The 17,999-nt window shown below is 36.8% G+C and overlaps 2 protein-coding genes and 1 pseudogene across 4 annotated transcripts; all 3 read left to right on the top strand.

The window, feature by feature from the left end:
* Nucleotides 1-345: 345 nt before the first annotated feature.
* LOC132110802 (RING finger protein 145-like) lies at nucleotides 346-6,439 on the top strand. Of its 2 annotated transcripts, none has more exons than XM_059517765.1 (11): nucleotides 346-555; nucleotides 811-1,128; nucleotides 1,217-1,325; nucleotides 1,434-1,525; nucleotides 1,940-2,181; nucleotides 2,273-2,442; nucleotides 2,520-2,660; nucleotides 2,740-2,922; nucleotides 3,366-3,513; nucleotides 3,601-3,957; nucleotides 5,166-6,439. In XM_059517765.1, the coding sequence occupies exons 2-11, from the start codon at nucleotides 960-962 to the stop codon at nucleotides 5,595-5,597; spliced, it is 2,043 nt and encodes a 680-aa protein (XP_059373748.1). In that variant the 5' UTR covers nucleotides 346-555; nucleotides 811-959; the 3' UTR covers nucleotides 5,598-6,439. The 2 variants fall into 2 exon arrangements, with proteins under 2 accessions (XP_059373748.1, XP_059373749.1); XM_059517766.1 differs by having other exon boundaries at nucleotides 377-484.
* A 1,342-nt stretch (nucleotides 6,440-7,781) lies between these two features.
* Nucleotides 7,782-12,739, top strand: LOC132110800 (ubiquitin-conjugating enzyme E2 D2-like). Of its 2 annotated transcripts, XM_059517763.1 has the most exons (8): nucleotides 7,782-8,126; nucleotides 9,133-9,196; nucleotides 9,290-9,321; nucleotides 9,887-9,964; nucleotides 10,057-10,162; nucleotides 10,380-10,473; nucleotides 11,002-11,083; nucleotides 12,155-12,739. In XM_059517763.1, exons 1-7 carry the CDS (start codon nucleotides 8,103-8,105, stop codon nucleotides 11,048-11,050), a joined length of 447 nt encoding a protein of 148 aa, XP_059373746.1. In that variant the 5' UTR covers nucleotides 7,782-8,102; the 3' UTR covers nucleotides 11,051-11,083; nucleotides 12,155-12,739. The 2 variants fall into 2 exon arrangements, with proteins under 2 accessions (XP_059373746.1, XP_059373747.1); XM_059517764.1 differs by lacking the exon at nucleotides 11,002-11,083 and having other exon boundaries at nucleotides 7,784-8,126.
* Nucleotides 12,349-17,665, top strand: LOC132110335 (beta-mannosidase-like; annotated as a pseudogene).
* The last annotated feature ends 334 nt before the right edge of the window (nucleotides 17,666-17,999 follow it).

Genomic DNA, 17,999 nt, shown 5'->3' with positions numbered 1-17,999 from the left:
AAAGTGATAAAAAAAAAGGTCATGGTACAGCTTTAGCTTTTTGTGACTGGTCATGTTTATGCATAAAACTATGTGGATCATAAATGCAACATCTCTGTCACTTGCTTAGTGGAGAAGAGGAGTCCTCTCACCGGAGCTGGTCCCACTCACATGTTCTGTGAAAAAAAAACTGAAACGAGAAAAAAGACAGTAAACATTTCTTTTGATGCGTACATCTTAACGTCTTTGACCCACATGGAGAATGAAGAATTAATATTATTGTGGATTTTGTAATATAGTTTTTCTTCGCTCTGGACTGTGGGGAGGATGCAGACGGAGCTGAGGACTAGTCTCCAGAAGGAGACAGTGGTTGAAACAGTCGGTGGCGGTAATGTGCTAGTGTAGTTTGCTATCCGCCGTTCAAAACACCCACGAAGAAGACGGGAAGCACGGGAAGTTTGTTCACAGTTGACGGTAGTTTGTAAACAGTTTGCGGTCGTACCAGGTGTGGAAACGGTGTATTTCTCGAGGATGAATTGAGCGGAGCCGCTTTTGTTTTAAGACGAATAACCCGAGGTGCTATGATGCTTCAAATACACACACTAGAGGTATTTAAAACACGTTACATTGGGATGAAAAAAGCGACAGTCTGTGTTAAAATTAATTTAACGTACACTATATAATAAGATTCTCTTAGCTGGTCTCCCAGCCTGTCTTCATCCGAAAAGTCTTTCAGAGCAGACAGGGACTTCTAGACTGGCTTAAGATGTCATAGATGCAGAAATGAGCATTAAGTCTTTTTGAAAAATGTCATTGTTTTTCTTCCGACAGTTTTCACATTGGATATTCTGATTGTCCAGACCGAGCAATGTCCTTTACATTTTCAAGAGGAGCAGAATTAAAGAGCATGCTCTGAAGACAAATGCCATGATGTGACAGCCTTCCTGCGTGTTACTGGTGGTTATTTTGTCTGTGTTAAGATGCCTCGACTAGAGGAGGTAGCTAATGTTGTCTTCAGGGTGCCCAGCATCTTGGTGTTGGATATGCTGTATAAATGTGACATTGACGGCTTCACGGATCATCTCAAAGCGAGGACAGAAGACATGCTCTTCAAGTACAAATATGTCATCTGGAACATGTTTTACTTGGGTAAATACTATGAGATCATTATGAGTCATTACATTGTAGTATTGGCTAACTATGTAATATGTGACATTGTTGTTGGTTTGTCCTGCAGGTCACATAGTGAGCGCCATGGTGCTGCTGTTGCCTCTTAAGCATATAATCCAGTTGTACCTGCATGGTCTCTGTGCCCTGCTACTTTACATGGGTCATCAGATTGTCAGGTGAAAATAACAATGTTATTTAGGTCAATTTTATTTTCTTAAATATGTGAATAAAGTTATCAGCTTGTCTGTCAGTAGGTTTTTCAAATGTTTTTGTTGTGTTAACAGAGATTATGTAAGAGATGAAGCTCAGTATGGGTATGATGGTGCGCTCTTTCTGGATTCTCCGGCACTGAACCGTTTCGTGACTGCACTCACCAGTAAGTTTCACAACCCTTATAGTGATGCCAAAAAGTACTTAGACCTTAAAGGTATTAAGCTTTTTGGCAAACATATAGTTTACTAGCTTTTTTGCTAAACATATTCCACAAAGTCTGACAATAAATTGATGGAGGCATTGTCTCCTCTTACTTGACTTTCCCCCATTTATTCTCAATTACCCCCGACCAAACTCACCAAGAACTTGATTAGCAATTAAAATATTATATATAAATTGCAAAGTGTACTTAGAAAGAGTACACTTCCTTAAAATGATAACTTAAGTGCTTAAGAGAGGGTGCAAGAAAAAGTGTTTTCTGTCATGCAATTTTTGTATTTTGATTGTGTGCATATCAGTCCTGATCTTTAACAATATATATGTGTGTGTGTGTGTGTGTGTGTGTGATCACCTGCAGGTCAGATAATAGTCAGTACTCTGTGTGCCTTCCTCATGCGGACTCGGCATGTGTGGCTGTTCTCAGCGCACTTGCTCCCTCTTCTGGCGCGTGTGGTATTTGTCCGTCTAGACTGTCTCCTCACACTCTCCTCCGTGGCCTTGATGATCACAGGGGCCGAGGTCGCCGTCTTCCTCTTCGCTAACTTCTTTGTGCCGTACAGACTGGCCAGAGCTGCTTACAGAGAGATAATGGCGATTGAGGTAAAACACGAACACATACCAACACCCTTGCATCCCTGTACACACATCGCCATCACAGTTCTTCTTTTCTAAATCTCTGTTGTTTCTCTAGGTGTCTGAGTTGCTCAGACTGATGGCAGTTGGAGTATCTGTCTGGCATGGCTTTGCTGTGCCTGTGTTGTTTAGTGTTTTCTGGTTTGTGCTGTTCGGAGTGCAACTTGTTACCAGTTATGGCACTGTCACTGCCGTCCAACAGGGTCTGCTACTCTACTTCCTCACCAGGTAAACGGCAGGGTATTCAGTCTCACTGAATGGCCAAATCAAATGTGAGTTGTATCTAATGTGCATGTGATTTTCAGTGTGTCTGAATGCTGTGCTACCCCATACTCCCTGCTTGGCTTAACGTTTGTGGTGTCTTATACGGCACTGGGCCTTCTGAGTCTCTGTAAGGTCTATCTTGGAGGATTGAGAACTCTCCAGAACCATAATGTCATGCACAGGTATGAGCAGATGGTGCCTGTTTACTGTGTGCATGTGTTTGTTCAGTTCAAACGTTCATGTTTTTATATATTGTCGTAGGGGTGTGACAGAGGGAGTGACTCTGCTGCTGCTGGCCCTGCAGACTGGGTTGTTGGACCTGGAATCTCTACAGCGCTGCTTTCTGCTCTTTATCATCCTCTTCATCGTTCTCACATCTACTCTACAAAGCATGATTGAGATCACAGAGCCTGTTGTGTTGGGGCTCGGAGCTAGTAGAAACAGGTATGTGGTTCCATTTACAACCTGAAGAAATTACTATATTAATGACGGATTGGAGGTATGATATTGTGTATACCTGATGTACATGCAAGAAATATGTTCATGAAATATGTTTGTTCTGTTATTGTTTCGTTACAGCTGTTTGTTTGTTTTTCTTTTTTTTCTTTTTTCAGGATTTATTGGTTAGTAGAAAATGCAAAAGTACAGCATTCATTTGAAATCTTTTGCAACATAATTGCTATTAAACATAATTTTAATCTTTCTCTCTCTATATATATATAATTTAGAGTTTATACTTTTTTTTATTTAAAATTTGGATATGAAAACAATTTAGTTACGTTATTTTCCACGTTAACATGGTCAGTCTGAGAGTTTAACTTTGTGTTTTTTGTGAAAAAAATTTTTTATGCTTGAGCAAATCCAATTTTTTCTTTCTGCATCCACAGAAGTGTTTGGAAGCACTTGCGTGGTTTATCTATGTGTGGATTTCTGCTGTTTTTTCCGGGATTCATGGCCTACAAGATCTCCCAGATTTTCAGCATGGATTTCTGGCTGCTGATCTTGGCCTCTAGCTGTATGCTCACCTCACTGCAGGTACGCTCTGTTTTATGAACTCATTTGTTTCATTATTTATTTATTTTTTTTGAGGGAGATCCCAGCATGATGTGCTCCCTTTTATAGGTGACAGGCACTCTGCTGATCTACAGCCTGTTCATGGTGGAGGTCTGGCGCGGTGCTGCCCTGCCTGGCTTTGATGAGATTGTTTATTACGTGAATGGAGTGTGTCGGCTGCTGGAGTTTGCGGTGGCTGTGTGTGTGGTGGCATACGGGGCTTGGGAGTCACTGTGGGGAGAGTGGAGCTGGATGGGAGCGTCGATCATTATCATCCACTCCTACTGCAATGTGTGGCTACGTGCCCAGTCTGGCTGGAAAAGCTTCTTGCTTAGACGGGAAGCTGCTCACAAAATTAGTGTACTTCCACGAGCCAGCGCAGAACAGCTGCAGGACCACAACGATGTCTGTGCCATCTGCTTCCAGGTCAGAACAAGCACAAAGAGCAGGTGTTCTGCATGTAATAGTTAGTCATCAAGTTCTGTCCTCATGACCTTGACTTGAAACATACTATAATGTGCTATTGGAAGTTGTGAGATGTTTTCATACTTAAAAGGGTGTGTATCATTCAGTAATTAAAAGTAATTAAAGGATTTAAAAATTATTAGGATTTATAAAAAAAAAAGGACTTTGAAAGCATTCTCTTATGCTCAACAAAACCACAATTTATTTGAAACTGTAAAAACATGTATAATGTGAAATATTACAATTGAAAATAAATGTTTCTATTTTATTATATTTTAAAATGAAATTTATTCCTGTGATGCATTTTCAGCAGCCATTACTCCAGTCTTCGGTGTCAAATGATCCTTCTGAAATCCTTCTAATATGCTGATTTGCTAATCCAAAAACACGCTGCTGCTTAATATTTTTGGGGAAGCTCTGTGATACAATTTGATGTGAACACTTTTATTTAACAAGGTTGCATTAAAATGATCGAATTGATAGTAAAGACCTTTATAATGATACAAAAGATTTTCCTACTTCAAATAAATGCTGTTAATTTGTTCTGTCTATTCATCAAAGAATCCAGAAAAAAGATGTAATGTAGCTTCCACAAAATCTTGAGCAGCAAAAACTGTTTTCAGCATTGCTAAAAATAAAAATTATTTATACGTAATTAATTAATAAGGTTACAATTTATAATGAGCAATGCACATTCACTATTAACTAAGAGTTTTCCCTCAATAAACTTCTAATATGCTAATATTAATGGTAAGGTAGTTTAGGTATGGGGTTGGATTTAGGGATCTAAAATATAGTCATGCATGCACAATGAGACATTAATATGTGCTTTATAACTACTAATAAACAGCCAATATGCTCGTAACATGCATGCTAATCAGCAACTAGTTAATAGTGATAAAAGACTGGAGTATCGATGCTGAAAATTCAGGTTTGCCCTCACAGGAATAAATTACATTTTAAATATATTGAAGTAGAAAACAGTTTCCTAAATCTACTGTTTTACCTGTATTTTTGATCAAATAAATGCAACAAAAGGGACTTTTTTCAAAAACAAAAATCTGAATTATTACAAACATCTGATAAGTAGTTAAATGATAACAGTATCTTCTGTAAACAAATTCAATTTTGCATCACTATGATGATGGTAATTTTTTTTTAACCTGCAGGATATGACATCAGCGGTGATCACATACTGTGGTCATTTCTTCCATGGCACCTGTTTGAGAAAGTGGCTTTATGTGCAAGAGACATGCCCCATGTGCCACGCCTCCATCAAACCCTCCTCGGCTAAAACCAAAGCTGCAGCAGATGAAGCTCCACCGACCCACCACAACCCACCTCCATCAGAGCAACCACCTTCTCCTGACACCCATCAGCAGGAGGAGCAGGGATCACGGGGAGACAGTGTTTATTCTGCAGAGACCAACTGTGATGAGTCTGACAATACAAACTCAGAGAGGACTTGTAGTAAGGAGAGTCTCCAACACTTGCACTGTGGTTCAAATGGTGATTCTGAAGGTGTGGCAAATACTGTACCCTTCTGCTTATCAGATGGAGACCCTGAAGTGGCTTCTCAGGAGCTTCGGGAAGCAGACTGAAAAGTAAGCTCAGTCAAAGAAGCATGCATCAGAGAAACTGCCATGCCAACAAGACAGACTGATAGAGGCAAAACACAGAGCAAAGCTCAGAGAAAGTGGGACGCACTGAAAGGTAGCCATAACAGCAGAGGGTTACAAACAACAGAACTGCCGCAAAAGACTGTAGGTACTTCAGTTACCCTGAAGACTTTCTGCTGATTGTGTGCTTAAACTCAGACCTCAGCAGCATCAGATCATACTTACCAAAGATATTCATTTTGAAGAATCTTTTCTTGACATTTGTTAAGATGTAATGTTGGATGCTTCAGCGATGATTGTCCAGTTCTAAGGAAGACATGAAAAAATAGATGCATTACAAATAAATTTCAGTTATCAGTTAACTAATTCTGTATTTTTTTTGTGTGTCATTTGGGACTTTTCTGTTAGTTCAGATACAGGCTATGGTATGTGTGTGATGCAGGTCTGTTGATATCTGTGCCTCTGACCTTTCTGTTTTGCTCCATTGTGTGCTTTTATTTAAACTGACATTATGAAGTTGTAATGAAGGATTCATGGTGATTGTTCTCTTAATCACATTATGGTTTGTGGATGAGTTCTGCCAGAATGAACGGATAAAAGACAGTCAGTGAAGTTGTGAGTTGTGCATAAAGCAAAGATCCAGTTGAGGCTATGTTTAACAGAGCAGAGAATAATGATAAAAGACACACTGACAGAAAAGTTGTTTTACTCTTGCCTGGTTTCATTTAAAACTCAGTCTGTGTGATTTGAAGACAGTTCTGTGTCTAGTTCAATGTTTCTTCTTTTGCCTTAATGTTGTATAATGATTAAAATAACTTAAATTAGTGCTGGCTGATGGATTTATTATTTATATAGTTATATATTTAATTCACAGGTGCTTTGATAAATGTCGTTAAGGTTTTTGTTACTGCATTACCTATTTTGTCTACTTTGTCAGTGAACTTGTCCAGTATGAAGCACTTAGTAGTATCCTGGTGTTTAAAATCTGGTAATGTTATTTTTTGTGTCTATGCACCATTGTAATACTACGCTATTTTTTGTACCTTGAAGCAGCATTTAAACATCCATTAATACGTTGATCATTGAACACAAGTTCATACAAGTAAAAAAAAAATCCCAAAGAACAAGGGGGCCTCAAAATGATTTGAATTGATGAATTAAAATGATTTATTATAATACAATTAAAAAAAAACTAAAACTAAAAATTGAGGTATTTCTTATTAGGTAGCCTAATTAAATGTAAAATATATATATATATATATATATATATATATATATATATATATATATATATAGTACAGACCAAAAGTTTGGACACACCTTCTCATTCAAAGAGTTTTCTTTATTTTCATGACTATGAAAATTGTAGAGTCACACTGAAGGCATCAAGGGCTATTTGACCAAGAAGGAGAGTGATGGGGTGCTGCGCCAGATGACCTGGCCTCCATAGTCACCGGACCTGAACCCAATCCAGATGGTTTAGGGGTGAGCTGGACCGCAGACTGAAGGCAAAAGGGCCAACAAGTGACCATTTCAGGTGACTACCTCTTGAAGCTCATCAAGAGAATGCCAAGAGTGTGCAAAGCAGTAATCAAAGCAAAAAGTGGCTACTCTGAAGAACCTAGAATATGACATATTTTCAGTTTTTTCACACTTTTTTGTTATGTATATAATTCCATATATAATTCCACATGTGTTAATTCATAGTTTTGATGCCTTCAGTGTGAATCTACAATTTTTATAGTCATGAAAATAAAGAAAACTCTTTGAATGAGAAGGTGTGTCCAAACTTTTGGTCTGTACTGTATATATAATTAATTATTAATGAACTACTGGGAAAAGGACTTTAGATGGAATTATAATTTAATACCATCCTGGCCCTTTCACATATTTCCCCTGTTGCTGTTTAAATCTGTCATTGTGTAAGTTTCACATTTCTTCACATTTCATCTCAGTTACCCGTAGGTCAAAATGAATCTTTCATTTCCAAGGAAGTACGAAAAAAGTTCCCGGATAATCCCTTTACGAATCTCCGTCTTGACCATTTTTACGTGTTATTAATATTTATAATGTTTTTTAATTTTTGCAGTTTTTAGTGCTGCCAAGACTGTCCTCCAGCGCTCACGGTGGCGCTCGGCTCGTTATCACGGTTTGATTCGCTGTTTTCTCCGCAGGAGAAGAAGAAGCGGCTAACAACAACAAGCTCTCGACATCTTGTCAGCGCAGTCAAACTGAAAGAGAATTGTACACACATCTGCTTCACACTCACCGACAGCGATCACGGCCTGTCTGTATTCACACTTCTGATTGCCAAATCATTTTTTAGACACTGAACGTAAGATATGTTTTTTGACATCCTGACATTTTTAATGTTACTTTTTATCTAGGAAGCTGGCTAGCTCTCAGGTTAGCTCACATTTTGAGAAAGAGCGAGGTTTAGGGCGCTAGTTATTGAGGAGCCACTAACGTTACACCCAGCGGGAGAAGATGGCGCTTAAACGAATCCATAAGGTGAGTGGGAAACTATCGAGTATAAATATACCAGCCAGACATATTATAAACCAGTGTATCATTAAATTATTTAGTTATCTAGCAGCGTCGTATTGTTTATAAAGCTGGTGCTTATTCCTTACTCAAGCGACGAACGATTCTTTTGTATGTTTATAAGGATATCAAAAGTGTGTGTGTGTGTGTATATATATATATATATACGTCTGTGTATACAGTTTTAACGTGCCATTTTAAACGAGTGTGATAAGATCTTGACAGCCAATAATTATTTACGTAAGACAGTCTCGATGTCATTGGTGGCATTATAAAATGTTTAGAATATGTTCAACCTCACATCGATTAACTAATAATTAAAATAATTACTGTAGTATTGGTATTTTGGCTCGTGGTGTGGACAGTAAATTCTTACCATAGTTTTATGAATTGAAACGAAACAAAAATTTTTGTAAACATTAATACTTTTGTGATTATCCGTGTAAAACCTGTACCTTTCAAAGGTGCTATTGAAAATAAAGTTTATTATTATAAGCCCTAAACGCTTTGACGTCGAGGTTCATTTGTACTCCTCATCTTTTAGCTGACTGTAAGGTTTAATTTGGGATCCTAAATAGTGTTGTATCAGTGTGTTGCGAAGTTCAGACCTGTCTGTGGTTGTGCAATGCTACAGCTCTGTGGAGTGATGCCAGTTTTCTGTGATGAAATACCCCACAGGTGTCTCACAATTCAACAGTCATGTCAAAATCAAAATACACGTAGTGCTCTTGAAGTAGGGAGCGCAGAGGGACAAGCCTGTGGGCTCCTGCAGTTTGTCTGCCAGCTCTTCTCCTTCATGACCTCTCTGGAGCTATAAATACACTGTGCTGCTAAACAGTCTATCTGCTGGTTTCATCTTGCTGTCACCACAGTGATAAAAGAGCAAAGCGCATTCATTATGGAGACCCTGTGTCTTTTCAGTAGTTTGTGCATGCTTGTGTTTCATAAAACTCATTCTGACTTTTCCTTGTAGGAACTGAATGATTTGGCACGTGATCCTCCTGCACAGTGTTCAGCAGGTCCAGTGGGGGATGATGGTGAGATCACAGACTCTTTACGTATATTGTGTGGTTTATACAGCCATATGTATTTTCTGTAAACTGATGCTGTACATGCAATCTCTCCTGCAGTGTTCCACTGGCAGGCAACAATCATGGGGCCGGTGAGTACAACAAAACTTTGCTGTAGAAGCATGTCACTAAATACTATAATACTGACACAAAATGTACAATACTGTTCAAATGTTTGGTGTTGGTTGCATTTAAAAAAAAATGTTTTTGGAAGTCTTTGATGCTTGCAAAGGCTGCATTTATTTGATCAACAATACAGTAAAGACAGCAACATTTTGAAATATTATTACAATTTAAAACAACTGTTTTGCATTTCAATATATTTTAAATGTAATATATTCCTGTGAAGCAAAATTAAATTTTCAGTTCCACATGATCGTTCAGAAATCATTCTAATATGCCAATTACTATTAATGTTGAAAACAGTAATGCTGCTAAATATTTTTGTGGAAAAAGCATTTATTTGAAGTTGATTTTTTTTGTAACATTCCTTTTGTAACTTTTTATAATTTTAATAAATCCTTGAATAAAATTAATCATTTCTGACAAAGATTTTTAAATTAAAAATTAAAAGAATATCTTACTGACCCCAAACAATTTGAAACAGTAGTTTAAATGTACTAAAGATATTTTTCCCCTTTTTTATTTAAAAAACAGAATGAAAGTCCATATCAGGGTGGCGTTTTTTTCCTAACCATACACTTCCCAACAGATTACCCCTTCAAACCACCAAAGGTAAGAACTTTAAAAACAGCACAAAACACCTTTTTATTTTATTTTTTTGCAAGTTTGCCTGTAGGTGTGTATAACATTTTTCTTTGTGTTAGGTTGCATTTACTACAAGAATCTACCATCCCAACATAAACAGTAACGGCAGCATCTGTCTGGATATCCTCAGGTCCCAGTGGTCTCCTGCTCTTACTATTTCTAAAGGTACACACACAATAATAGGTGTTTCTTTATTAGAAAAATGCTTAGAAACAACTAGTCCTCATACTTGAAACAAATTAGGTGTATAATTGATACATAAGGTAGCTCCAGTTGACTAATTTGATTGGACGAGCAATGTGATATTTTGTAGAATTGAATTCCCTGTGCTTTATGTCAATGACGTGGTGTATGTGTCTACATATTGTGCTCCTCTCTCTAGTTCTGCTGTCCATCTGCTCACTCTTATGTGACCCCAATCCAGACGACCCTCTTGTGCCAGAGATTGCCCGAATCTATAAAACAGACACAGAGAAGTAAGTACAACCTGGAGCTCTACTGGTGTAAATGTAATTTTTAAATTATAATATTTTTCCTATATTTAACATTCATGTTTACATATTTTTACTTTGTACATTTTTCTTTTTTGTATTTTGTTCTCTTACACTTACATTTCACTTGAATTTGCTACACGTTTTTAAATCTAGAGAGTCTCAAAGATGTTTATAACTTAATAAGTGGAAGCAATTTAATATATTTTTTTCACTAGAGGAGCCAGTTACATTTACATTACAAGTTTGATCCAAAAAGCTTATTCGAATGCAGTCAGCACCAAATTACAGCAGTTTATCAAAGATAATATCAGCATTAAACCTTCATTTAATAACATTTGACTGTTGTTAAAAAAATAATTAATGTGTAATAAATAAGGGCATCTTATGTCAGCCCTTTTTTCTAAGTGATGTGGTCGTAGGCATCATTTTAAGACAAGGTTTTTGTGAATAGAAACAGTTGTCAGAAAAGCAAGGACTTTTTTTTTCTTCTAACAAACCATGCTCTATCAGGTATAATAGAATGGCAAAGGAATGGACAGAGAAATATGCCATGATGTAGGTGGAAGTCAACTCTGCATTGTGAACATTAGAGGTACTGTAGAGAGAGCGCTGCAAGCTGTTGCATCCGGTGTGTTGCAGCATGAGCGTGTGGCCACAGCAGGTGTGCATCACTAATACGCGCTATCATGTCTCCGGAAATGTCTGAGAAAAAGCACAGAATGCTTTCAAGTGAAAATTCAGATATGCGTTTATCTTTTGCAAACGCAGCAGTGTTTTGCGATTTGTTAGGGTTTATTTAGTCCTGTATTCAACCTTACAGTAAGCATGGCTTTTAATCAGCCATAAGTCTTACAGCAGCATGACATTTTTGTTAAGTAGGTGAAAAATGTTAGAGCTGTAAATTGTAATGGCTGAGCGTTTTTGGTTTGTGTGAGCTAGTTGTAGCACTGCATGAGAGGCGTCAGGATGCTAGTAGAAATATAGTATACATTAATTCAAGATACTAGAGGCAAAACGTTTTGTTCATTTGAGATTTTGGGTTATTTGGTTTTTCATAATGTGTTCGGACTAGTGGAAAGAAAACATACAGTATATTACAAAGATTAAAAGTACTTTACATATCTTTAGAGGAAGTTTTCTCAGAATTGCTTTTTTTCCCCATTCACTGAGCAGTGGACTAACAAATACATTCACCAAACCTTACAACTTTATTCCATTTAAGGGTTTTTAGTTACAGAGGATCATGTATTATTCACCTGATTTTATTTAAGCAGTTATTCCTAAATACATGGTGATTTATATATGTATTGTTTCTGGCTGCTAACAGTATTTCCTGATTTACCTGGCTTTATGTACAGATTTCTGTTCAGTAAATTTATGTAAATAAGTGCATATTTATTAAGATAATTTGAATATTTAGATTGAATAATTCTTAATCTAATCCATCGACTATAGTGATGTCTATTAGTTTTTTTCTAAATTCATCTGAGGTGTCTTGCCTGAAATCTTCAAGTGAAAATGTTTTAAAGAGATAAACTGAAGTACATTATAAATAAAGGAGGAAATACATAGTCATCAGAAGGGTTTGAAACTGAACTGCATTTTGGCTGCATCAAGGGTCACTTGATTTCAAATGTCTAATGTTTTTCTGTCCTCTTTGCAGATACAACAGAGTAGCGCGGGAATGGACTCAGAAATATGCCATGTGATGTTGGCTGGACACATTTATACACTGTTTGTTCTCTCATGTTTTGGACACTGTTGCAAGACCATATTTCCCCATCTGTCTCTTATGGAGGCACAATCAAACAGGAATGCAGGCCTGCTCCTGGCCTTTCCGCACTACAAAGTCTTGAAATGGACCTCGCTAGTCTGATGGGAGTTCTTCCACTCTCAGCTCTGCATATCTCTGATCTTTACCAGTCAACTCCTCTCACGCCACAACACGTCATGACCCGAGTGAGTTCTCTCTGAGCTGCTCGGAGAGACCATGTCTTTAGGTTGTTCTGCTTTTTTGAGGGCTTTACTCCTGGAGTGCATGCAATCACAGGAGAAAAGGTCAGAAGTTGTACATCAGTGGTGAGAGATTGGGACTGATTCCTTATCCTGTTTGATTTTGTAAATATTTGCAACATTTTCTTGGCCTAACTTTTCACAGCCGTGACACTGAGATACAATTCGCTCGATTGGCTTTAATATCCATTTAAAATCCCGCTACTTTTTCCTTTCAATAAATATGTATAACTCATAGCTGTGTGGTTGTTTTTCTATTTGAGTTTTACTATCTGTATTCAGATGAACATAGATTAGACTCATACATTTTTTTTAAATTTTTTTTTTGTCTCCCACAGATTGAATATGGAAAGTGGTTGTGGTTTATCACTTGAAATTAGCATTTGAGGTCATAAATCATTTAAAATGAATCATCTGATTATTAGTGTACTCGATAAGGTTTGGTAAGGACAAATAAATATTTATCTTAGATTTTTTTTTTATTATTGTAAGATATCGAACATAAAACATCAAGTGATGCGAATTTAGATATAATATGTTTTCTAATGAAACGTGGTCTTACATTTTAAAACCGCATTTCAAGCGGTGTTTTGTTATTGAACTAATTTGTGTTTGGATCAATCTTGTGAATCATTTTTCGTTCACTTCCTCGTTTTAAAGCGCGCGAATGCTTCCCTGCGCTCAAATCCATTTAAGGCCAGTTGTATAAAAATACCTGAACAAATCAGTGAATGCATCTTTTAGTGAATTAATTCAAAAGAGTGTAGTTACGAAGAACACATTAGGTAGCAGTGCAGGCAAAATAAAAGCCCTCATAACTTCTCAAATAGCTAGTTGTTTTCGCTACAACATTTAATTACACTTAATTTAAAGCATTGTAACAATTCAATCATTATATTTAAATACAATGAATATACGTGTATTATTTTTGTAGAATATTTTACAATCACATGAACAAAACTGAAACGCCACCGGATGTTTTTGCTTCCACGTGAGAGAGCAGCTGATCTTCCTTGTGCTTTTGATTTTATGCGGGAAGTGCAGCAGAAAACACCGGGGCGGTGTGTTTATGGCTTAATAATATATAATTGACTTTGGTAGTGTCAAGTTTGCCATGATCAATAAACATAAATCATGTGGTATGGTACTTTTGCGTACTTTTACCTTTTAGTGCGCCTTTTTCCTGACAGCCCTTTTGCGTCTGAAGTTGAGAGCTCCAATCTGGGATAAAACAGACAGTTTAGGTATATAAAAAGACACATTTTAAAAGTTATTATTAACAGTCCAAACTCTGTGAAATGAATGTTCTCCATATTATAGGTATAATGATCTGGCTTACAGATGGATTTCACTTGACAACTGGACTTACACTACATTATTCTCAGTACCTAGTCATGTTAGGTAACCCTCCAAGTCCAACTAAACCGGACCTCTGATTTGTACTATCTAGAGCAAGAATGTCAAGGATGTGGTGGTTTATCATAATATAATAACAACAATCATGTTTTATATTTAGACAGGACCACAGATTGAAAACTGCTCTTTACCGAGGGAAAGGGAAAGCTGGCGACAGTCTCTACAGTCAAGGAGTCGCCATCGAAAAGACAGACAACATGTTTCACAGATATGTTTTTTTTTCAGGATTTTCAGGAAGTGACTGATTTGCTGAAGGATGAAGAGAATGTTCTCCAGGTGTGGATTATATCAGCTGTGACATTCATCTCAGAGGAGTCATGCTCACACTGTACAGTTAACTTTATCAGAAGGATACAAACAATGTAACTGTGACGAGTGGGGCGGGGCCGAGGGACATGGGAGCGAGGCCGGGGGAGTGATTGGAGATGAACTACACCTGTTCGTCCCACCGGTCTCGAGGCCCATGGAGGAGATGGAAGGATATAAAACTGGAGCGACGACAGTGAAGGACGAGAGAGGACCAGGCCTGGGCTTTTAGTTGTGTTTTGGTTTTTATTTTATGCGCACCAGTCGTCCGTGAGGGGCTGGTGCGCTGTTTTGTGTTTATTTTGTTATTAAAATGTTTTTGATTGTCCGCCGGTTCCCGCCTCCTTCTTCCGGATGAATATGAAGGTTTTATTCATTACAGTAACACTCGCAAACCCAAAAAGCATGAGTAGGGTGATACCTCTTTTTTTTTTTTGCTGAAGTACTGACTTTAAATGAGTATGTATCCAATATACTGTATATTTAATTCATTAAATAATATAGTTAGTGGTTGAACTTTTGGTCTCATGGTGTTTTCAGGCTCCAAGCTCATTTAGCTGGAACTGGGGTCCATCTTTCCCCACTCTGGGCACATGAAAGAGAAGGGATTTTAGACATTAATATAGTATCAAAATAAACCAAGATAATATGCAAATCCCTCTTTCCTCCATATTCTTATCCTGTTTCTCTCCATGTCTTTCTCTGTATCCAGACTCTGGAATTCTTCTTTGACATTTTTTGTCTCATTTAAGGGTCTTGTCCATCTGTCCATACAATTACTGCAGTCAGAGGCACACCTGGACAGAGTAAAAAGTCCTTTGCCTTACAGCTCAATCAGGTGAGATCAGTTCTAGTTTGCTTGATCAGTACATTGCGTATCATTTTAACAAACATTTCAAAGGAAATGTCACATACCGTATATCAGTGTTTTTTTTTTTTTAGTATTGCAATATTATTATAGTTGAGGATACTATTTAATTAATATTCTACTTTAGTTTTTATATTTTCTGTTTTCATTTTAATATGGTGATAAATGATGTGTTCACTTTAAGAGTGTAGGTTTGTGGTGGCCGTTTGGAAATGGAGAGCAGACACTATATGTCCTGATGATAAATGTTAACTTAGAGGATGGAGAGAAATTTAATGCAGAGCGAATGGTAAGCTTTCTCTCTGTTTTATTTGATTTTTTTGTTCTCAATCTGCATCATTTCACTCTTGTGTTGTGGTTTTCTGTTTCACGCTGTTTTCCACACAGTGGAGTTGGTCCAGGAGCCTATAGCCTCATCCCTGGACTCGGCTTCTACTTCTGGATCAATGGGAAACCAATTTTCCTGAAGGGTTCAATCTGGATTCCTGTTCATGCCTTTCAGGACCAGGTTACCCCTGACATGTGAGTAGATTTACAGCTTAAAGCAACCCAGTTCAACTGAATTCTGTTAAATGTGAAATCACTTTGAAGTTTTAGTCATCTTGTCATGTTTCTGCATTGGCATCTGCACAGAAGGCCAATATGAATGGTTTAAGAGTGTGGGGTGGTGAAGTGTAAGAGCAAGACATCTTCTGCAGCCTGTGTGATATGTATGGAATTACTGTAAGCTTATTAAATGACATCCTCCAACTGTGACATGCTTTAAATAATCAATTTGGTCATTTGTTTGCTCTCCAGAAAAAGATTTTATACAGACAGTGAGGGAGGAGATCACCCAGAAGGTCTGCACACAAAAAAATGTCCATATTGTAAATATAGTAAAAACATCATGATCACTATTAAAAATAGTTGATAAATATAACTTAAACATATATTATATATATTACATTAAATATGAAATAAATATTTGATGAAAAAATTACTTAAAATAAAATAAATGAAAGTTAAATATAAAGCTAAAAAACCTAAAAGTAATAAAAATGCTCTATAAAACTCCATAATAAAATTACTGAAACTTGAAGTTAAAACCAAAAATGTAAAAATAAAAGCTAATCAAAAATATTAATAAGCACTTTATTAATAAATATTAATAATACTAATAACACTGCTTTAAGGGTCAAATGTTTTTAAAATATAATTAAGAGAAGTTTTAATAGAAGGCTTAATAATATAAAATAAATAATATAAATATTTCTTCATTATGAACCCAAGACATGTTTGACTTTATGCCAATGAAAACATTTCAAAATGAATTTTAATTAAAAAAAATAAAAACATTCTCATCATAGAAGAGGTGTATTCAAGTCATTTTGTAAATTGCATTTTTTTAATGTATCTTTTGAATAGATTACCGATCCAGACGAAGCAAAGTAAGCATCATTGACCCACCGGCTATTGTTTACAATTATATGGCTGAAATCTCACCCCTCTGTGGTCATCTGGAGCGGGAACAATGAGAATGAAGCTGCCATGGGAACTGACTGGTTCAACATAGCTGTTGCTGAGCGACCACTGTATGTGAAAGACTACAGTATGTCAGCCTGTATGTTGAGAACATCAGAGACATCGTGCTGCAGGTGAGACTGAGACACATACACACTAATATCAAAGTTCTTTCTTAAGTCTTTACCAAAGGTTGCTGTGCTTTAATTCAGGAGGACAGCACCCATCCTTTTCTAGTGTCCAGCCCGACCAATAGGGTTGAGTCTGAGAAGGAAGGCTGGATGGATAAGGACCCCTATGATCCCCACTTTGGAGAAACCCATAACTACAGTTATTACAAGGATTGCTGGGACTGGACTGCTGTCCCTTGCACACGCTTTGCCTCGGAGTATGAATCCTAGTCCTGGCCTTCATTGTCCACAATTAGTAAGGTACTACACTTAATACAAATCCATCTGCTATTTGAGATTTAACAGTTGCAGTATGGACTACCTAGTAATAGTTTATGTTATGAACCCAAAACTTGAGTTAGTGTAATGAAAGTGTACTCTCTTTAAGTACACTTAAATGGCTTTTTATTTTATTATTATTTTATTATCTGCAAGCTGATTTTTTTAACATTAAATATAATATAGATTATTCAGATCATCAGCATCATCATGAAGATGGAAAGCAGCAGATGCTAAAGCAAGCAGAGCTACATTGCTTTCTCCCTAACACTCAGGTGAACACACACATATCACCTTCATGCTGTAATATCACAGGAAGAAATTATATTTTGAAATATATTAAGATAATATTTCAGAATATTACTGGTTTTACTGAATTGTTTTATAAAATAAATGCAACATTGTTTAACATTAAGAGAAAAAAATAAAAAATTAAAGTACTCCAGACTGCTAAATTTTGAATAGTAGAATTAGTATATCTAAAAAATATTTTCCAGGACATTAGTAATGTGCCTGATGTGACACACTCTGGATTGAACAGGTGATTCAGGCCCAGTGTGCAAAGGCAATTAAAGACAACATAATGCGGAAAATAATATTCAAGAGGGCACAACTGTAATGTAAAAATGAAGAGAGTTGTTGCTGATAAGAAAAGCAGGGCAAACAGAACGTTTGTAATGTTCAGTAATGATCTAGGAATAGTGGAACTGGTCCATGTGGTGATGCAGTCTTATGACTAGATGACTGAAGCTGCAGGAACTGAAATGATTGGGAAAACGCAGTGGTAGCTTTCCTACCTTATTCTCACCATGTGGCAGCACATCTTTGGAAATGGTTTTAAATGCAATGCCATTGAGTAAAACTAAGCAATACAGAATACAAAATCAATCATTTCTGTGGTGATTGTGGAATGGCCTTCCATTTAATATTTCATATTTTCTTCTACTCTTGCT

The sequence above is a fragment of the Carassius carassius genome, chromosome 30 (genome assembly GCF_963082965.1).
Source record: "Carassius carassius chromosome 30, fCarCar2.1, whole genome shotgun sequence".
NCBI lineage: Eukaryota > Metazoa > Chordata > Actinopteri > Cypriniformes > Cyprinidae > Carassius > Carassius carassius.
This window is presented reverse-complemented; position numbering and strand designations above follow the sequence as displayed.

Excerpts from the sequence above, each read along its gene's own strand:
- LOC132110802 (XM_059517765.1), top strand. The coding sequence starts at position 960 with ATGCCTCGACTAGAGGAGGTAGCTAATGTTGTCTTCAGGGTGCCCAGC. Across the intron at positions 1,129-1,216 it reads CTGGAACATGTTTTACTTGG|GTCACATAGTGAGCGCCATG; the intron begins GTAAATACTATG and ends TTTGTCCTGCAG. Across the intron at positions 3,958-5,165 it reads TCTGTGCCATCTGCTTCCAG|GATATGACATCAGCGGTGAT; the intron begins GTCAGAACAAGC and ends TTTAACCTGCAG.
- LOC132110800 (XM_059517763.1), top strand. The coding sequence starts at position 8,103 with ATGGCGCTTAAACGAATCCATAAG. Across the intron at positions 8,127-9,132 it reads CGCTTAAACGAATCCATAAG|GAACTGAATGATTTGGCACG; the intron begins GTGAGTGGGAAA and ends TTTTCCTTGTAG. Across the intron at positions 9,197-9,289 it reads AGGTCCAGTGGGGGATGATG|TGTTCCACTGGCAGGCAACA; the intron begins GTGAGATCACAG and ends TCTCTCCTGCAG.